The sequence below is a fragment of the Myotis davidii genome, unplaced genomic scaffold (assembly GCF_000327345.1).
Source record: "Myotis davidii unplaced genomic scaffold, ASM32734v1 scaffold415, whole genome shotgun sequence".
Classification (NCBI taxonomy): domain Eukaryota; kingdom Metazoa; phylum Chordata; class Mammalia; order Chiroptera; family Vespertilionidae; genus Myotis; species Myotis davidii.
In genome coordinates this window covers 2,883,370-2,902,989 of record NW_006287951.1, presented here as the reverse complement: position 1 = coordinate 2,902,989, position 19,620 = coordinate 2,883,370, and the positions used below count along the sequence as shown (strand labels likewise).

Here is a 19,620-nt window from a genome sequence, read left to right as displayed (position 1 = left end):
CGCTGAATAATTGAAATGGAAGGGTCAGTTTCACTTTGGCAGAGGCATAATTCATTTTTACAGAGCCTGGCACGAGAATGTCCAGGGGCTAGGGCACATGCTCAGGTTTTCAGTCCTCTGAATGAGATGAATAGCATTTATATTCCTCCGTTGACCTGAAAGCATTTGTGTCTGTGGGGTCCCCCAGAACTCAGACCCTGAGAAGTGAGGAGGGGAAGTTAGCAGACACTGTACAGGATAAGAGGGGAGGGAGCAGGATTGGCCAGAGTCCCAGATCACCCTGCAGACCAATTAGATGAAGAAAAAGAAAGGAGGCAGTTATGGACAAGGAGAGCCCCAGACTGCAATGCAGGCCCCGAGAGTCTCATCCAATCCCAGAGCAAAGACTGGCCGGTCCAGAAAGTTCTAGGCCCTGGCATACCCCCCCGCCCCCCCGACAGGCTCAGTCATGGGCTGGAGCTGCCAGAAGAGCTGGTCTCTGCAGGAGAGCTGGGGCTGATCCTGAAGGTGCTGCAGCTGGAGGCTGGCAGCTACCTGCCCTCCTGGCCACTGAACGGCATGTGGTATTTCTATGCAAACAGGAGCTGCAGACCTCTGCGGTGCCACAGCATTGAGCATGTCTGCAGTAAAATCACCGGGGGTGAAAGCAGTCTGGTGACACTATTTCCTGGCTGCTTAAAAAAATTCAGTTGAATCCTGTTAAATGGACTTTCAAAAGTTACTTTATGTCTTAACTTGGTTTTGTAACTTCTAGTTCTTTCCCGTGAAGCAGTTTAATATCTACTGGTAAGTGCATCCCTGAAATGTGTGTCAGAGGCCTGACAGCAGACACGTGGCTCTCTGCTGGGAAAACCGTCGTTTTTTACTTTCAGCTTCTGGAAGAAAATGATGGACCACACTCTGAGCAATCAGATAAATTACTGGCCACATTAGAAAAGCCAGTTAACTGACTCTGCTGCGAGTCAGTTGGGAGTTCCTTTTGTTTTCTGCTACAAAGAAGATTGGAAGGAAGCTGCAAGAAAGGGTTTTTCATGCAAAACTGCTCCAGCGTCAATGGAATTTGTGAGAATCTAGAGCTAGACTAGAGGTTGGCTTATGCACCATTAGGAAGATTTCAACATGGACCTTGCAATACTAAGATATATATCGTGTGTAACATTGGTCTGGGCATGCAATCACATGTTGCTTTGGTGAACTGCTTGAGGTCCCATTCACGTTCATTATGCACCCCACCGTAGTGCCTGGTGGGTGGTAGGCATATCGATAAAAGGTGGGGTATCATTTATTATTACTGTTTTGGATTTTGCTTTGTCCACTCTTGGGTTCTAAACCGCTGGAGGCTCTATCTCTGCTCTATCCAAAAGAAGTAGAAGTGCCAGTATTTACATTTTTATACAAGACTATTTGCTGCAGCATCTTCTACAGTCAAATACCATCAGACCATCACCCAGGGGATGGTTGTAAATGGCACAGCCATCCCAGAGTACAAGGAGCTTCTGAAAACTAATAGATGAGCAAGAGGGACTGACTTCAAAAGATGTCCACATTACTTGTTAAGCAAAGAAAAGAAGAGCAAGTTATAGAACGTGATATGTGGTGTGTGCCCATGTGGGTGAGTGTTTGTATGCAAAAATATTTTTAAAAATTTAAAACAAACTTATTTTTAGCTTCAAGTTATTTTTTTAAATGGTTACCCTAGAATGGTGGGAATAAGAGTCTGGAAGCATAGGTTAGTAAACTTAGTTTAGTTGCTTTTATGTTGTTTAAATTATTTCAATAAGCATTCCTTTGTAGTTCAAATGCGTAAAATTTAAAGGAAAGTACTAAATAATACATATCATATATTTGTGTATGTATGTGTACATGTTTCCATATACATGTATATCTGTGATATGCATGTACGTATGTGTCTATATGTATGTGTGTATGTGTGTGTGTGTGTGTGTGTGTATGAAATCCATCTCTCTGACACCTAGACCTAGCAGGTATTCAATAACTAAGAGCTGAATGAATACAAATTGCATATTTGATAAGTATACTAATTGAAGAATATTGGTATTTCTTTCTTGTCATAGTAGTAAGTTCTATTTTCTTTTAGTGAAAAGACATAGTTGAGAGTTGAGGAGAAAGGCATGCCTATATTTCTTCCTAGAGGAGATAGTACACCAATATTTATTGTGCCAGACACTGTGCTAGGCTCTTTGCCTGTCTTATTTCATTAATCCTCACAACACCTTCATGAGTTGAACATTATTATGTCCATTTTACTAATAAGGAAACTGAGGCACAAAGAAAACGGGCCCTGAACCTCAGAGCTGTGAGTCAGAGCAAGAGTTGTCTGCACCCCTCTTTAGACTCTCGGTAGGATGCTCAGTTAGCAGTGCCACAGGGAACAGAGTTGCGTAGATAGGAAATTATAATCCAGGGACCACCATGCCCCAACAGTTCACGTTCAACAGTTTATATGCAGTTACTGTCACAGCAATTCAGTATCCTGGGAGCAGCAAACACAGTGGAACTATCTCATGGTCAGATGTCCCTGCCTGGCTAGCCAGGTGGCACCTGAATATTTAGGAAGCAATTTATCAATTTTTATACATCAGTGTGCGAAGTTTGGAAAAGTGCTCCAGTTGAGTCTGATGCTCCCCACAACACACAGATGAATACCCCAGGTGAGGACTTCCGTTCTACACCTACGGTTCCCAAAGTTGGTTGGGAGACCTGGATCCCACCTCCCGTGATTCTGATTAGTTGGTCTGGGGGCAGCCTGGGCATGGGTGTATTGAAAAGCTTCCCACAGGATTAACTACATCATTTGTGAGGCCTGATGCAAAATGAAAATGCAGGAGTCCTGGTTCAAAAATGATCAAGAACTGTGAGACTGTGACAGCAGAGCACTAAACGACCTGCAAGCCCTTCTGAGCACGGGGCCCGGCATGACTGCACTGGCCACAGGCCCCTAAAGCCAGGCCTGGCTGCCCAGGTGGTTCTAAAGTGCAGCCAAGGTTGAGAACCAGCCAAGGATCTTTCAAATAGATTAGTTAGTAAACTGCCAAAGGCTCTGGCATACTTGGAATTTATTTCTACATCTTTTGAGTTCCTTTGAAAGCAGTGCTTGCATGTGGGCTGCCTCTCACTGCAAAGGGCCGATGCAGAGGACGGGCTTTATAGATATGAGTGGGGAGAAGGAAGGGAAGAAGGAAGAAACCAATGAGTGTGTGGCTTTGGAAAGTTCTATCTGCATGGAATGGTATGGATCACATGACTTTCCTAATTGGAAAATGTTATCCCATTGTTTAGTGTTTGTGGCTGATGTATCTTTAAGTGCTTCTAATACTTCAGCTTTAAATTACATCCTGTGTGGGTGTCTCATCATATAGTTTTTAAAATGGTAAAATAAAAACATGCTCTCCTGAGAGGCTTTTTGGGGCAGTGAAACTATTCTGTATGATTCTACAATGGTGGGTACAAGTCCTTATACATTTGTCCAAACCCATAGAATGAACAACACCAAGAGTGACCCCTAATGTAAACTACGGACTTGGGGTGAAAATAATGTGTTCATGTAGGTTCATCAGTGACGGATGTTGATAATGGGAGAGGCCGTGAGTGTGTAGGGACAAGGAGCATATGGGAAATCTCTGTTTCTTCCCATTAATTTTGCTGTGAACCTAAAACTGCTCTGAAAAAAATAAAGACTTAAAAAAAAAAGCTCTCCTTGGATAGGGAGAGATGGACTCTGAGGTTGGTCACAATGGTGGTGGTCATTACTGCTCTCAGAAATGTGCTCTGCAATCACTGGGAAGCAGTGGCTTAAAGAACGGCGATTCTGTAAAAATAGCTCCTTTCCTGTCTGGCAAAGAAATAACTTCATGTTCTCCAAGCCCAGAGGTTTTCAAAGCAGTAACTGCAAAGAAGTCACTTAATCCATTAGCCTCACTCAGAGGCTGTGCTCCACCCTGTAATGAAGTGCCCCCGGCCCCAGTCCCCAGCCCAGTTGGGGGAAGCTCTGGCTGGGAGAAGAGGAAGAAGTCTATGCCAAGCCCTATACCCAACTTTGGGCTCATCACTTCCCTAGCCTTAGCTTGCTCAGGTCTACACAATAAAAAGAAATGATGGACTGGCAGCTCTTCCTAACAGGGTGTGGAGTGTGTGAGAACATGCTTTGTAAACTACAGACTGTTCGAGACACATGTGGGGAGGGAGTGGGGATGGAGGTGGAAGAGAAACGGAAGGAAATGTAGGTTTCTGCAGCCTAATGGAAATTGGAGGAGGTTTATCGGAGACACAGCAGGGCTTTTTGCCAGGGGAGTGGGAAAGTCTAGCTGCCCTGTCTGGGCATAGAAGCCTAGGGTGCTGAAGTCTGGGGGCTCTGGCCGCTAGCATCTCCATAGTCTCATAAGGAGTGGGAGTCAATGGGCATATTGTTGTTATTAGTAACGAAGAGAAAACCAAGGCCTTGTGTGGCTGACAATCCAACAAACTGCTGTCACCTATGATCTTTGACCATATACTATTCTTAACAAACTATTTTTTGCTTTTTGGACACCTTCCCTATAAGGAGGGCCGGAACTTGAGGTCTGTGGTGCTTTTTGATTTGCCACGATCTGAGTTATAAAGAGCTTCCGAATCGTGGCCATACGCTTTTCAATTTTTAAATAATTCATCATCCTTAAAAAAAAATATTTTCAACAAATCAAGCATGACCATTATATTTAAAATAGATGCTTATAAGGAATGATTGGGTAGTGATCGTGGTTGATTCTTTCCATGCGGAGCCTTTACTGACAGTAATTGCAGTCAGCCTGATTTTGGACTGGCTGGACTTTGATTGGCACATGTCTTTGCAGCAGACCTTGGAGCCCCTCCTACAGCAAAACCTCCCCGGGGCCAGGACTCAGCTCTAGCTTCAGGCCAGTCTGGTGGCCAGTGGCTCTCAGCAGGGGCTCTTAAAGTGTGGTTCCTGCCCAGCAGCAGCAGCATCGCCTGGGACCTTATTAGACAATGCAGATTCTTGAGCCCCACCTAGACCTACTGGATCAGAAGCTCAGTAGGTGAGGCCCTGTGACTTGGGTTTAACATGCCCCCGGGTGATCTGATGCCTGGCTCAAATTTGAGAACAATTACCCTGGAGGCTGTCAGCTGAGAGTCATTTAGCCAGTTCCTGTGATTGTCCTCCCAGACAGACGGTGAAATTATTCCCTACAAGTTTCAGCTGCTTGCCAGTTCCCCTTTCCTACCTTCCTTGACAAAATGAGGAAAAGAGGAAGAAGAGGTGCAGCCGCATTAAATACCTCAGCTATTAAATATAAAATCAGAAGGGAAGGATTTTCAATTTTTGAAAATGAAACATCCAACCTGCCAGCAGGTATTTCAAGCAGTAGCTGTTGGCTGTGTGTAGCGCGAATCTACACACAACTGCACTTCTTTTTTTTTTTTTTAGCAGCATTTTGAAGTCACAAACTGCCTTAGGGGGAAGGAAAGGGGGAAAGCAGAGCTTCTAGTTACTAATTCAAAATTCCACCAGAAAAGTGACTTTTAAAGAATAAATTTAACTAGGTTTGAATTTCCAGCAAGTTTTATTACACAAGCCTGTGCAAGATAAGTAGGTTATTGCTGAACCAGGGATAGTAAAACCATGGCAGGCTTTCCGCTACCTCCTGACCCTGTGCTCAGGGCAGGCATTACTAATTGATTACAACCCTATTCCTCCTTCTCAGCCGAGTCCCCCAGGTACCCATTACCAGGCTTCTGGAGTTGAATGAGATGGAACAGCCATTGTGTTCATAATAGCTAATACTGAGATGGTGAGAGCAAACTAGTGTTCTCTTTTCTGGTAGCTTTTTGTGGTTGTTAGACAACTGCATACCTATAGACCACTTATTTTCCTAACATAAGCAAGGACAGATAATTAAAAATGCTAAACATACTGGGTTTCATTGTTGTCCTTCTTAAGGCACAGAGTAAATTCCAGGATCAGATCCTCATTCTCAGCAAACAGGCTTTGGCATTCCAAACTGCTGGGTAGAATTTACCATCAGCAGCAATATCTTGGTATACTTAGTTGCTGTTTTCCAGAACAATAACCAAAGTGGTAGGTGGTGTGAGGGTTATGTTCACCAGACCCAATCAGCCCTATTTGGGTTTCAATTCTTACTCTACCATCAACTCAACTAACAGCCTGACCTTAAGCAAGTTATCCCCTAAATGTTGATTCCCTCACTATTTTCAACACACACATACACACACACACATGCACACACACACGGCTATTATGAAGGTTAAATAAAATAATGTTTATAAAGTTTATAGACCAGTGTCATGCACATGATGAGTACTCAGTACATGCCAAGCATATTAATTATAATTGCTGAAGGCATCTATTTGCTTTCCTGTTCTAAAACTGCCTTCTGTGACTCTTACCCAATAGGAAGCTACCCTCATGTTGCCCACCTTTACTCTGAATGAGCCCAAGAAAGTAAGGCTGGCAGGTGGCCTTTCTATCAAATCATCCCCAATAAATCCATCCTCTTCTTCAAAGAGAGAGGTGACAGGCCTTGCTACCCCCATTCTCATCTGTACAAATTCCCTTTCCCCAAATCTCTTCACCCAGCCCTCTCACCACAAGCCTCCTTCTTCCTCACAATAAGCCATCTGTGGAAATGCTGAATCGGCAGCTGCTGCAGTCAGAGGAGGATGTGTTTATTAATTAAAATACAATTGGCATGTCTTCCCTTGGATGACACCTCCTGGTGACACCTCTACCTACATTTCCATGCACTTGACAGTCACACTCAGGGCAGCTGCATATAGTTATATAGTTTACACACTGCAGGATTGCCATCCATGCAGTAGGGCCCAATCATACATGGCAGCCCTGGTTTATGTGCTGGGTGAATCTACTGAGCAAAATGGCCAGAATTAACCAGTGCATTGGAATTCACCTGTTAAATGACTCCTATTAGTCAGATTCATGGTTACAAAGAGCTGATATTCTCCAAAGGCACCAGATGGCCTTTGGATAGAAACATCAATTTTTTCCATTATCTTCAGGGATAAGAGGAAAGGCTGCCCTTCCTTCATTCCACTTGGACACTTTCAGAACACCCATGAGCTCACTCCACCTCTCTCAAGTCTCTCCCCAGTCTCCCAAACTCTACCCAGCTCTTATCCCTGTAATGATTTTTCCCTGAGGGTCTACTTTCATTCAACCTATACAACAAAGACTTAACTGAGCACACTAGGCTAATGAGACTAATGAAACCACTCATGTCTCCTTGTCCCCACAGAACATTGAGCCTGGTGATGAAAGATGGGTATTGAACAAATAATTACATAATGACAATGAGTCATTATAATTCAGTTTTCTTGAATGGTATCACACCTGGCTCATAATTACTATTTTATTCCTGTATTTAATACCTTCCACACTTTAGAAGACTCTTTGGCAGTTGATATAGTTCTTCAACCTCATAAATTCTAGATTTTACTCTATTGGCCTTCACTTGCTTGCACAACTACCACTTCCCATGCCCTGGGGGCCAGGCAGCCTTCCTCTCCTTTCAAGATGTTTAATCTGATGCCCCTTATTTCTGGCCATGGCATTTCTTCATGCCATGTTTCCCATCAACTCCAGTCACTAAGCCCAAGAGTCACTCCATTCAACATGATTGGATACATTCTGGTTTAGACCAGTGTAGTTACTTTTGTGCAGCCTTCCTTACCATCCTGGATCCCAGCATTTGCTATCTTAAACCCTCTCCAGGCAAAGCCCTTAACTGGTCTCCATGCCTCCAAGGTTGTACTGACCCTTTCCCATCACCCCTTGCTAGTCCACTCCAAACACAGCATATATCAATTTTAACTCCCCACCTTAGTCCTGTCACTCACTCTGCTCAGAAACCTCTAGGAGTTCACCATTTTCAATAGAATAAAATCCATACCGCAGTCTCTGGGTCTCTAGGCCTCAGCCTGATTCTCTAGCCTCAATGCTCAATACTTATCCTCAGCAAATCCTTCTCCCCTCCTTGTTTTCAGGATGCGCTACACAGAGTTTCAGCCCATCCAAAGCCTCCCAGGTCCCTCTTCCCTGGCTCCTTCCCTGCCACCAAGCTTCTCCTCCCACCTCCACCTGCGTGTTCTCTGAGGCCCTCGTCTTAGCTCTCAATCACCTACCCTCTGTGTGTCTATGTTAGACAATAATCCCTGCAGGACAGCATTGCTAGGCATTCAGTGTATTTTCTGGGATCCACTACAGTTGCAGGCACAGAGTCAATGATTAATGAATAAGGATCTTGCACTCCAAACTTAATCTCTCCTGCAACAAACATGACCCTTTCCTCCGGCTCCAATTCAACAGACACAGGCTGGTTCTTTTGCAAATTCTTTGAAATAACCTTGCACAGTCCAGAAGTGTGCTAATAAGTGTTAAGCTATCATCTCGCCATAAAACAAAAAAACAAATACCCCTGATTGGTAGCATTTGCCAATTCCCATGGTGTAAATACTCCTACCATGACTGATGCCATGCGACGGACATGATATCACTGAACATTGGGCTGGAAAGATTTGTAAGATTCCCAGCAGGCTGGGACAAAGACCTCTGCCTGGTCGCTGCTGACCACCCTCAAGCAGACCTCTTTCTCTCAAAGAAGACAGCACAAAATTGGCTCTTGCGAGGTAATGAAGCTCGCTCCAGCACACCACTGCTGGAAAATCATGTGCATTTTCTTCTTGATACCTTAACTTTTCCTCTCCTGTCTCATTATCTTATGAGTTTCACAAAAACTTACTGTTTCTACTTGTGTGAAAGCTCAGGCCAAAGATTATTTCCTTTGTGAAATCTTCCTGATCCCCCCACCCACTCCTTGAATAAGGCTGAGCATTGCTAGTTTGGCCCAACACTTTGTACACACCTGTGTTGGAAATAACATAAAATACTGAGCACATTATTATTGGTCTGTTTGCCACTAAGACTGTCAGACCTATGAGGGGGAGAGCAGTTTGTTCGTCTCTGGAATTCCACATCCAGCATGCGAGACGTGTTCAGAAAGAGGCTGATGAAGAAACAAGCGAAGGAAAGACAAATGACTTATGATTCTTCTTTTCATGTTTCGTTACCACATTGCAACCCAGTTTTTGCCCCCTGCACTAAAATCTGGCAGGTGGTTAAGAGAAATATTGCCAATTACACTGTGTAAATCTTGCCTTACAAAAAAATTTTTTTAACCTGGCCTTCATACCAGCTCTTTTAGCACAAGGTGAAGTCAATCTCAGTGAGGCAGGGTGTGGGAGAAGCCAGAGTGGAGGCAAAGGAGAAAAAGAACTAGAGAATGGAGAAGGATTGGTTCCAACCTAGAGTGTCTACTGTTAAAATGGCACCAATCATGCAGAGTGGATTACTATCCACAGGGATTAGCTCTGGGATTTCGTAATCTCAAAGAGAAGGGTGTCTGGCTGAAGGTGTCAACAGCAACCAGGCAGAGATCTTTGTCCCAAGCTGCTGGAAATCTTATAAACTGCTAAATGTATCAATCCTGCCCCCGTATCACGTGAAGCTTGAGCTTCTCTGTGCAGAATACACAAACATCATTAAAGGTGAAGGATGAAACAGGCCATCAATTGCCCCTTTATAGGCTTCTAGTAGTTGGTGAGCTCACCCAACATTATAATTCCCTGGCAGGATCATAAGTGAGAAGGCTTTTTACTCCTCCCCTGACAAAGGCGGAATGGGGCTGATGCGTGCTCTCTGGGATGAAATGCAGCCCAGGACACATTGTTCTAAGCACATGACATAAATAACAACATTAAAATCACCAGCACCATTACCACATGACACAACCACAATTAATAACGTAGGGGAAACAGGGTGCAGGACTGAACATCCACCTCACCAACACTCCTTCAAGTTTACTGGAGAAATCTGAGCCTCTAAGAGTACTCCACTTTATCTGGTATCCAGCCTTCCAAGGCAGGATCCTTAAGTATGTCAGTGTCTAAGGAGGAAGAGAAAATTATCTGCACAGAAGTGAAAGTCGTGGTTCAGTAACATATTTAATGAAAGTCAATAGGAAATATGTATAGACTCATGTGGATCAGATCTTGGCCAGCCGGCTGGAACGCCTGAGGGGCTGGTGGGAAAAGGGTGGCATGCCCTCTCTGTGAGAGTGCCAGCACCCACCACAGTGATGCCATGAGGTTGGAGCTCTTTAAGAGGAAAACCAGAGCATGAAAATGGTGGCCTAATGGGGCAAGCTTTCAAATGCGACTTCCAATTTCACAGATGGCTTTTTGACCCCTCAGTGCATTAAGGGAGGCAGTGAATGGAAGAACAGTGACTTTCCCCTAAAGATAATATATGAAGTGGCTGTCTGTAAGACTTTGACTAGACATATTTCATGGAGTTAAAATATAAAATATTATGGGAAGAGGCAACTCCATGGCTCTTCAAATATATGAATAAAGACATAGGAGCTAAAAAGACTGAAGCATATATGTGTGGTGAGAGCTTAAACAATGGCTAATATGAATTAAAGAAGAAAAGAATGTTGTAGAAGAAAATAAAAGTAGGAAAGAAGACATGAAGCAAACACATCATTAAGAATACTCAAAAGCAGCAGCAGAGGAGACAATAAAGAGATTACTTATAAAGTAATGATACTTTGGGATATTTTGCTCATTTACATTAATAAGGCTGGGTTCACTATCAAACTAACTTAACAATCAATCCATTAAAGGAAAATGAAAATTCTGGATCAGTCTTTAGGTAAGATTTCCTGAGAGCATCTCAGGCAGTTAGTTCTCTGTAAGGCTGGGTTTCTATGCCCAGCAGTAAGATGGATGAGCACACACATGTTTCTTGGGAGTGAAACTTGTCATGTGTTACCATTCATATCATAGATGTTCTGTAGAAAATATAGTTATGGGTGAGTTTTCTTCTGGATCCAGGGCTTCCTCTTCAATTCATCATGGTCTATTTCTAAATGCATGCATGTAGGAAAGGAAAACTGAATGCATGGGAAGAAATCTTGGCCCAAAGGCATGGAGATGTCATTGTCAGTGAGTGGGATACTAGGTCCAGCTTTCTAAAAATTTCTATTTTTTTCAAAGTCTTCTCAATTGAGCGCTCTACATCTTTTTCCTTATCTGAATTTGGTGGTCCATTTCCAGGGCTATTTCTGAATCTTTTAAAACTATAGCTGACTTCTCTGCAACACCAAACATGGTCACCATGATCAAGATCCCCCAAAGGTCCCTAGAAACACACTGCAGATGACCAAACTCATCTCCTAGGGAGAAAGATGGTAGAGAGCACCTAGAGTGGTGGGCAGAAGATTTTTCGACACCAAGAGAACAGAAACGAGGGGAAGGGAGAGCCATACCTGCTCCGATGACCTCTTCAATTTTCACAAAAGATACATCAATCTCCTTGGCAAACTCCCGGACAGCTTCGTTGGGGTCCTCATAAGTGAAGGGGTCAATGTAGATCTTCATCCCTGGGGAGCCTTGTTGGAGGAGATAAGCAGGGTTAACATCCCGAAGAGGAACGGTGGTCATTAAGCACAGGCTGCTGTCCCCAGCAGTGAGGGTGTGGCTGGGGGGTCTCTCCTGCACACCAGGCTGCCTCTCCTTGCCTTGTTGGGCCTCACCATCTCCCTTCCCTCCGGGCCACGCTAGCCTGGTTCTCTGTCCTCTACTTCTCCTTCTCCTCCATATTCTCTTCTGAATTTGAGCTCTTGATGAAAAGTGGGACAGATTATTTATAAGTGACAGATCAGGACCAGTTCCCTTACCGGGCGCTCACAGAAGGCAAGGAAGCTGATTGATGCCAACCCAACGCATTAGCGGAAAAGTGGTGGTAAAATGGTAGGGCAGATATCAATATTTATCAACTTGACAACTTTCCTGAGTGGAGGCCGCCGTTAAGGTTATTACTGACGGCTATGTCCAGGGCTGGAAGAGGGATGAGGATGGATTTAAAAAAAGAAGAATTTGCTATTGGAAAAACCTCAAGATATAAATACCAAGACAGTCTACTAGAAGGGAAAATCCGAAGAGGGAAGCACAGAAAATACTGATAGAGAAAAGAGCAGTGTCTACATAAAAAAATGAGGTGGGATGAAGGAAAAATGGTAATCAACGCCTCCCCCCCACCAGCGCCTTCAGACACACTGAAGTATGAAAAACGAATAAAATGGTGAACGAGAAACATATAAAGAAATATAGACTTTGTCACTGATGTTTACAGTGGCAAGATAAATAGAGAATTGTCACTGCAGAAAAAATGGATTAAAAAAGTGGAAGAAAGGGGACAAAAACAGGAAATGGAACCCAAGAAACAAATGGATTCATTCACAATGTAATTCTTCAGCATGTTAGCTGTGTCATTAGGCAAAATATGGAGATTGTTTTCATGGTGGTGGTGTGTAGTAGGACGGTAAGCTTTGAAAGCTAACCAACACAGTCTAGCATCCCGTCCTGGTGAAGAGGAGGCATTTTCCCTGCTCACTGATGCCGTCAAGGTCATGTAAGAGTCAGGTTAGCAGGCCAGGCAGATCTGGAAACGCACAGTGCTCTATGCCCTCAGCTGGGGCCCAAGGCGCAGGCTGGACCTCAGGTTCCCTGAGCTCTGCCCCTCAGGGCTACATCCCCCACTCCAGCTTATCCTCGAATGACTCCAAGCCCTTCACACATGGTTTAGTTTTGACCTTTTCATCCAAAAATCTTCTGAAGATTGCTCTACAGCTTCCTCAAATTAGTGTTGGCTTGGTCACCAATTCATTCAAGGATCGAAGTGCCAGAGTATAATCCAGAGGGAGAAGGAAAATAGAGGAAAGAATTGAAAGGGATATTTCTTTAAAGCCAGAGAGAGCCAGGTGCCCTGCTCAGAGGAACTGCTTTTTCTGAAAGACGGGTTATTCCCAGTCATTAAATAAAGTCACTGGTAGCATGCGGGAAGGCCTGCTTTAGGACAATCAACACCATCCTAGCATGCTCCTTGGAAACCTGGAATGACAACATGGACTTTGGAATCTGTTGCTGAAATTTGGACACAGCAAATAGATCACCTTTATACTAGAATGTTCTAATCCCTGGGAGATGCAGGAGAGAAATGGGGAGAGGGAGAGAAATGGGAAGAGAGGGAGAGATGGGGAGAGGGAGAGGGAGAGGGAGAGGGAGAGGGAGAGGGAGAAATTATATTTTAATAACAGTAGAGAAGGGGAAAAAGGGTGGTGGCTCATCTCTTTCTCATTTGGTAGGGAGAACAAGTGAAGAGGAAGAAGGACTGAGGACAGGTTGAAAGTGTCTAATGAAGCCAGACAAGCAGCTCCAGAAGCAACACTTGAGACAAGATATTGAAGGCAAGTGGCTTATCTGGGCCCTGATCCTAAGAAGTCCCTGTGAGTGAGTGGGGAAGTAAGAAGGAAAGGACGGCAGCCTCTGGAGTGTGCTCTCAAGCCACTACCACTGTGGGGAACTGAAGCAGGCTTCAGCCCCTGGGAAGCTCTGGGGACCCCAGAAATAAATCACCATATGCTTCAGAGCTGGGCCACCCCATAGAGGAGGGAGCTGTGTTATTACCACACGATTCCCATCAGTCATTGGCTGGAGCTGCTTGGCCTGCTGTGCAGGTGGGTGGGGAGGCTCCATGGCCAGAGAGAGCATTTAGGTCAATTGGGTGAAGGGGGTCAAATATATAGTAACAGAAGGAAACTAGATTTTGGGTGGTGAACACCTAGTAGAGTATACAGATGGTGAATTGTTACACACCTGACATTTCTAAGTGTTATTAATGAATGTTACCTCAATGAATGAATTAAAAACACACAATAGAAACAGATGCTGTAGGTGGAAGTCAGTCCGTGTGCATTGGAGGGGTGAGGGCATGAGAGGAGGCAACAACAGACCCACGCAAAATGCAAAAGGGACCACAGCTAGTGTCAACAACCTGTGATTTTTCCCAAATTCTGTGCTGAGAGGAGGTTGAGAGCCCAGGTGCTGAGGCCTGGAGGTGAGGTCAGAACCCCAAAGACTCTTACTAACCCAGTATAATGCAACTAGTCCAGATCCATCTTTTAACAATTTTCTCTGCCAATGGAGGGAATCACACCTCCCTCTGGGGTGGTGATGATGATAATAACCACAGTGCAAGTGACATGCCTAGCACAGTGCCTGATGTACAGAGAGGGCTCACAAACTGATATACGCGAGATGATTACTAGTAAATTGTTCTAGAAAATGTCTGGGGAGGAGGAAGGAAAAGCGAAGTGGGGTGGGCAGTGAGGGACATAAGCCACTTAGGGTTATATTAGTTATGTTAAAAATGACTACATTGTTATTTTAGATCAAGGGCTTTGAAACGATGTATGTTAAGCTGTCCTAAAGGATCTCTTCCATGGAACTTAATTAAACAATCTAGAATGTGCAGTAATGAATGGTTTGCAAGTAAAGACATATATAAGGATGAATGAGAAAGGATTCTCAGTTAATGAGCTTTACAGATACTGGCCCCAATGAGTTCTGGGAAGGAGCTATTCCCAGAAGGGAACGGCTCATGTCTTCTTGATGGTGCCAGGATTCTTTTAGGCCAGTAATAGGCAACTAAGTGCACCTAAATGGGAGAAAGTTCACACTGTAATGACGGGTGCAGTTTACTCACAGAGAGGTTTGCTACCTTGCTGGCTTGTAGAATTATGGAGAGAGAGAGAGAGAGAGAGAGAGAGAGAGAGAGGGAGGGAGAGAGAGAGAGAGAGGGGGTGTGTGTGTGTGTTTACACACATGCTGAGAGAGAGAGAGAGAGAGAGAGAGAGAGAGAGAGAGAGAGAGAGAGAGAGAGAGAGAGAGGATGTGTGTGTGTTTACCTGCACAGCTGCTATTCTAGGGCCAGGGGTTTTGATTGTTTCACAAGAAGCGGAGAGGTTGCAAGGAGCCTAGGAGTGGTGAGGTGGTGTTAATTAGTATGCCTGGCCTCTAGGCAACAGTAGGGATCAGTCCTTGTTTACCTGAAATTGAAGATCCTATTGCTACACTGAGGAAAGGAAACTGACATCCAAAGTCTAACAAAGGCTCAAACTCAGTGCTTTTCTTCTGATAGGGTCTGATAGGGCTGACCTGGGAAATGGTCCTGGCCTACAACCTCTGGCTGAGGGTGGCGATGGGCTGTCCGAAATCAGGAGTGATGCGGCTGAGCACCTCACTTAATGGCTCCCCCTGCATCACCTCGTCTCCTCGTCTCCTCTGGGTGACACTTCTCTCCAGGCCTCTCTCCCGTGTTACAGCCAGCCTTTCTCAAGTCCCAGATGATGATGAGAGAAAAGAATGTCTTGAGCTGGGCAGAATAGGTCATTTGTCTTTCGGCTCATTTTGCGTTTCTGCATAAATCCTGCATCAGCCTGTTCCTGCTCCCACTTGCCAGTGAGCAGTTTTTAATTATCAGGAAAGTGGTATTTAGTGCAATGAATCACCAGACAGTGAACAAGGAATTCAAGTCAGCTGCCGAGTCAGGCAGCGCCAAATGTTTGGAGATGGGGCTCAGAAAATGCTCTCAGACTGTGAGTGTTGGGGAAATATTATTAGTGGCACTAATCATAATATCGAATGTAATCTAGGGAGATCATATAAGGCCATTTTATAATGCTCTGTCCAGTGCTTCACATTATTATTATTAATGTTCTATATTTATAATATTTTATGGTTTCTGGTTATTTTTAAACATAGGGCACATACCTTTGGCACAAAACTGGTGTGTATGGATTTAAACTTCTGATTGTTAGTGCCTTGACAGAGGAAAGTATCTTAAATTGTATGATCTTCTAGTTTAGCAGTTTCTATTAAAGATCTAATTTGTAGATGCTTGTTCTCTGACCTCAAAACCCATTTATGCTATTGCTGGGGTCACAGCCTGGACTGCCTAAAGCTTTAAAGGACCATAGTTCTGGGAGATTTGCCAAATCTTAAACATGAACCACGGCTTTAAATATATTCAGTTTGGGGAGAAATAACTTAGCCATGATCCAGAGTGTTCTTGCTTGGCATGGAGAAGTCCTTGAAGCAGAGGGAACCCCTGGCCATTGTCAGACACCCCACCTCATTAGATTGGGGTGCTGTCAAAAGTGATGATGCTGGGACAAATTCTGGGGATGCTGGCAGATGTGTGGGGTGATTCTAAAAGGTCACTTGTCAAGTTTACAAGTGCCAGGTTTTCAGGGCAGAACAGAAGCAGGCTGGGAAAGGGCCAGTTCCAAATAGTAGTGACATTTAGGGATGACAACCGGAAGGAGAAGACTGCTCCTCTCCAGCCCTCGTGTGCATCCAGAAAGTTCAAAATCAGAACCAGGGACATCTGTTAGGTTCATGGACGGCATGGCTGTCTGGGAGGCATCAGGGGTGCCAGGAAGAGCCCAATACCAGCCTGGTTCTAGAGAGGTAGTGAGTTCGGGTATTTTCAGTCACTGATATCTTGTGTCCCAATAGGTTTCACAGTCATGGAAAACAGGGAAGTGTGTTTCCATGTTTCCTACTCTGAATCCAGGCCAGATTTAGTCATTTTCGTGACTCACCTAAATTTGGTCCAGATACCTAAGCACAAGAGGGAACAGTTTAGGGAACTGCATATAAAATTCAGACCCTGGAGGGGACTTCATCCAGTCCTCTGTCTCAATACGTTGAGCACCCCTCATTTTTTCTCAGCACTGACTAGACACCCAAACAGCATTGCTCTAAGGACTGTGGGAGTTACAGGGAAAATACAGCTCGTGAAGTTCCTCGGGCAATTGAGACATGAAAGAATTGGGGTACGATGCTGGAGAGTCTAGAGTAAGAGTCACACTTAGAAATAAGCTGTGAATGCTGATGAAAGCAGGGAAAGCAGGAGGCTGTGAATGTCAGTCTTCAAGGTCAGAGGCTTAGCAGGACAAGTCACATGGTCATGCATTGGAGAGGGAGAAGCTTGGAGTGTCATGAGGCACAGCTCAGAGAGAGGACTGCCATTTCCTGGAGTGAGGAGACTGTGCCCAGCGTGAATGTGGAGAGAAGGGGAGTCTCAAGTGGAACAGCGCTGATGTACTAGCACAAGAGGACCTTGATTACCAAACAAAGGCATTAGGAACGCTGTCGTAGGACGCACAGAGCTGACAGCTGTTCCATCAGCAGGGGAGGGATGTACTGAGCAAGGCATCCGGGAGTACATTTGCTGGTAGGCTGCAGCATTCACATGCATTGTCAGGGAGGAGCTGGAGGCTGAGAAGACAACTATGCAGGTAGAAGATAACAGGACTCAACCATGAGGACGGAAGATGAGGCAAGAGAAATTTCAAAGGAAGAAGTCACACGCTTGGTGAGCAACTAAAGATGGGGAATGAGGGAGGGACAAGAAGAATTCAAATCAATGCCAACTCATCTAGAATGAAGTGGTACTGTGAACCAGGTCATGGACTTTGGGCAAGAAACCCTACTGTTAAGGAAGCTGGCACATGTGGTTTTGGACTGTGAATGCACCGATGAAATATACAAGTGCTCAGAAGACAGTGAGAAAACAGAATGGAAACAGAGCTGGAAGACAGGTCCTGGGGTTTAGATTTGACTGGCACCTGGGTGGCAGTTGAAGCTGTAGATGTGAAGGGCTGAAGATCCAGCGGTTTCTTGGGTTGAACCTGCCAGGAAAGGTCAATGGGCACTAGAAACAGTTTGCTCTACCTGCTTCTGAGGCCTGAGACCAGGACAATGGGTGGCTGTCTTTCTCCACGAAAGAGCAGAGATCCTGGGTGTTCAGTCAGGGCTCGGGGGAGAATACAAGAGGGGAGCCCCAGGGTGGGCAACAAGCTTAAAGAGCAGTCAATCTAAGGACCATCTTCCGTCCACCTTCTGTTTGGAGGTTTCACCACATTGTCACTTTTTGTTCTTAAAAACCAGTTATTGACTAGTATGTGTCTGGGGAAAGGAAAGTGGATCAGTCTACTAGCTATTGAGGAAGGTATTCCCGGAAAAAGAGTTTAACATCTTCCTGCTTCTTTGGTATCAATGATCAGGGAATGTAGGTCCTTCTAGGCAAGACTCACTGGTTCTGGGCCATTGAAATCCTGCCAGGACATGAGGGCCACAGCCAATGAGCTCAAGACTAAGTTAACATGGTTGCTAGAGACTCTGGCTTAGAGCCAGCAGTGGACACATGGGTAAATCTAGCTCATTCAATTTGTTTGACATTTAATAAGCACCCATTGAAAACAGCCACCTTTTGCACCTTGAGGCCTTTCCTCCTTCCCCCAAAGTCCCTCATTTACTCCTACTCAGCTATGAATACTCCTGTTACCTCCAGAACAAGCAGCCAAAATGTCTACAGTTCTGTCTCCCTCCTCCAGGAGGTAGACCTGACCTTCACCCTGGTACTCAAGGTGATTTCTAGTAAACTAGATGGTATGCCCTCTACAGTTCTGAAACACATGCTCCACCCAGGGTCAAGAAAGTCAGTAGAACCTTGCATTTAGATGTTTTTCTGGGTCTAATGTCGTCCCATGTCCCATCTAAAGCAGGAATCTGCTCTCCAACATTCTTGACTGAGAACTATCTCTGCTTGAATGCTTCCAAGAACAGGAAGCTCACCTCCCCACCGAGTAGCCTGCCTCTGTGTTGGACAGCTCCAAGCGGGAGTAGAGGATGTTCTTACACTGAATCACATCTGCCTTCATTGATCTTTCGCTCAACGGTTCCATTGAATCTCACGCTGCACAGCAGCATGTCCTTTCCTTAGCCATGATGGTGTGACGCTTGATGATGACCGCCAGGTCCCTGCCTGCCTTTCTTCGACACCAAACTGGTGTTTCCGATTCTTAGAGGTAACAGATTGGGGCTTGGCAGCCCCCACGGGCAGGCTGCTCTCTCCTGAACAGCTGCTTTGCTAACAACGTCCTTCCTGAAATGATCCCCAGAACCAAGAACATCACTCCAGATGTGTTCTTACCAGCACAGAGGACAGCAGGTCTGTGCATCACCCCCTCTGATCTGAACTTCCACAGGGACCGCAGTGCCAGGCAGACCTGAGTTTAAAACTTTGCTTTATAAAGCACTAATTCTAAGACTCTGGACAGGTTACCTATCCTTTCTGAGGCTCTGTTTCTTCACATGCAAAATGCACCTCAGGGTGCAGTTATGAAGCTTAAATTGGCTATGATGTAAAGTACTTATTACAGTAAGTGCTTGAAATTGGAGAAGAGGCCCTGGACTATGAGCCTCAGTTGGTTGGAGCATCATCCACAAAAAGGTGCCAGGGTTCGATTCCCAGTCGGGGCACATTCCCAGGTTGTGGGTTTGATCCCCGGTTGGGATGTGTGCATGCAGGAGGCAACCTCTCTCTCTTTCCCACCCTCCCTCTCTCTCTGAAAAAAAAAAGAGAGAATAAATAAATAAAATCAATAAAATAAATCAGAGTTCAGTTTTATTCTGCATCAGTAACAGCGCTTGGCTTCTTTGTAAATCAGCTACATATCACTCATATTAATCATGTGGTCAACTAAATACCGATATTTTCCCCACACACATAGCAAGCCAGGTCTCCTCCTTTTTCACACCACTTCCTTTTTGTTTTAACCCAAACACTAGACTCTAGATTTATCCCTCCAACATTTC

General features: G+C 44.8%; 1 protein-coding gene across 1 annotated transcript in view; it reads right to left on the bottom strand.

Annotated features, from left to right (window-relative positions):
• Positions 1 to 19,620, bottom strand: part of EPHB1 (EPH receptor B1) — a 283,401-nt gene that overhangs the window by 52,694 nt on the left and 211,087 nt on the right. Inside the window, exon 10 of the mRNA XM_006759807.2 lies at positions 11,382 to 11,504. Coding sequence (XP_006759870.2) covers positions 11,382 to 11,504 — 123 coding nt within the window. The remainder of the gene's footprint in view (positions 1 to 11,381; positions 11,505 to 19,620) is intronic.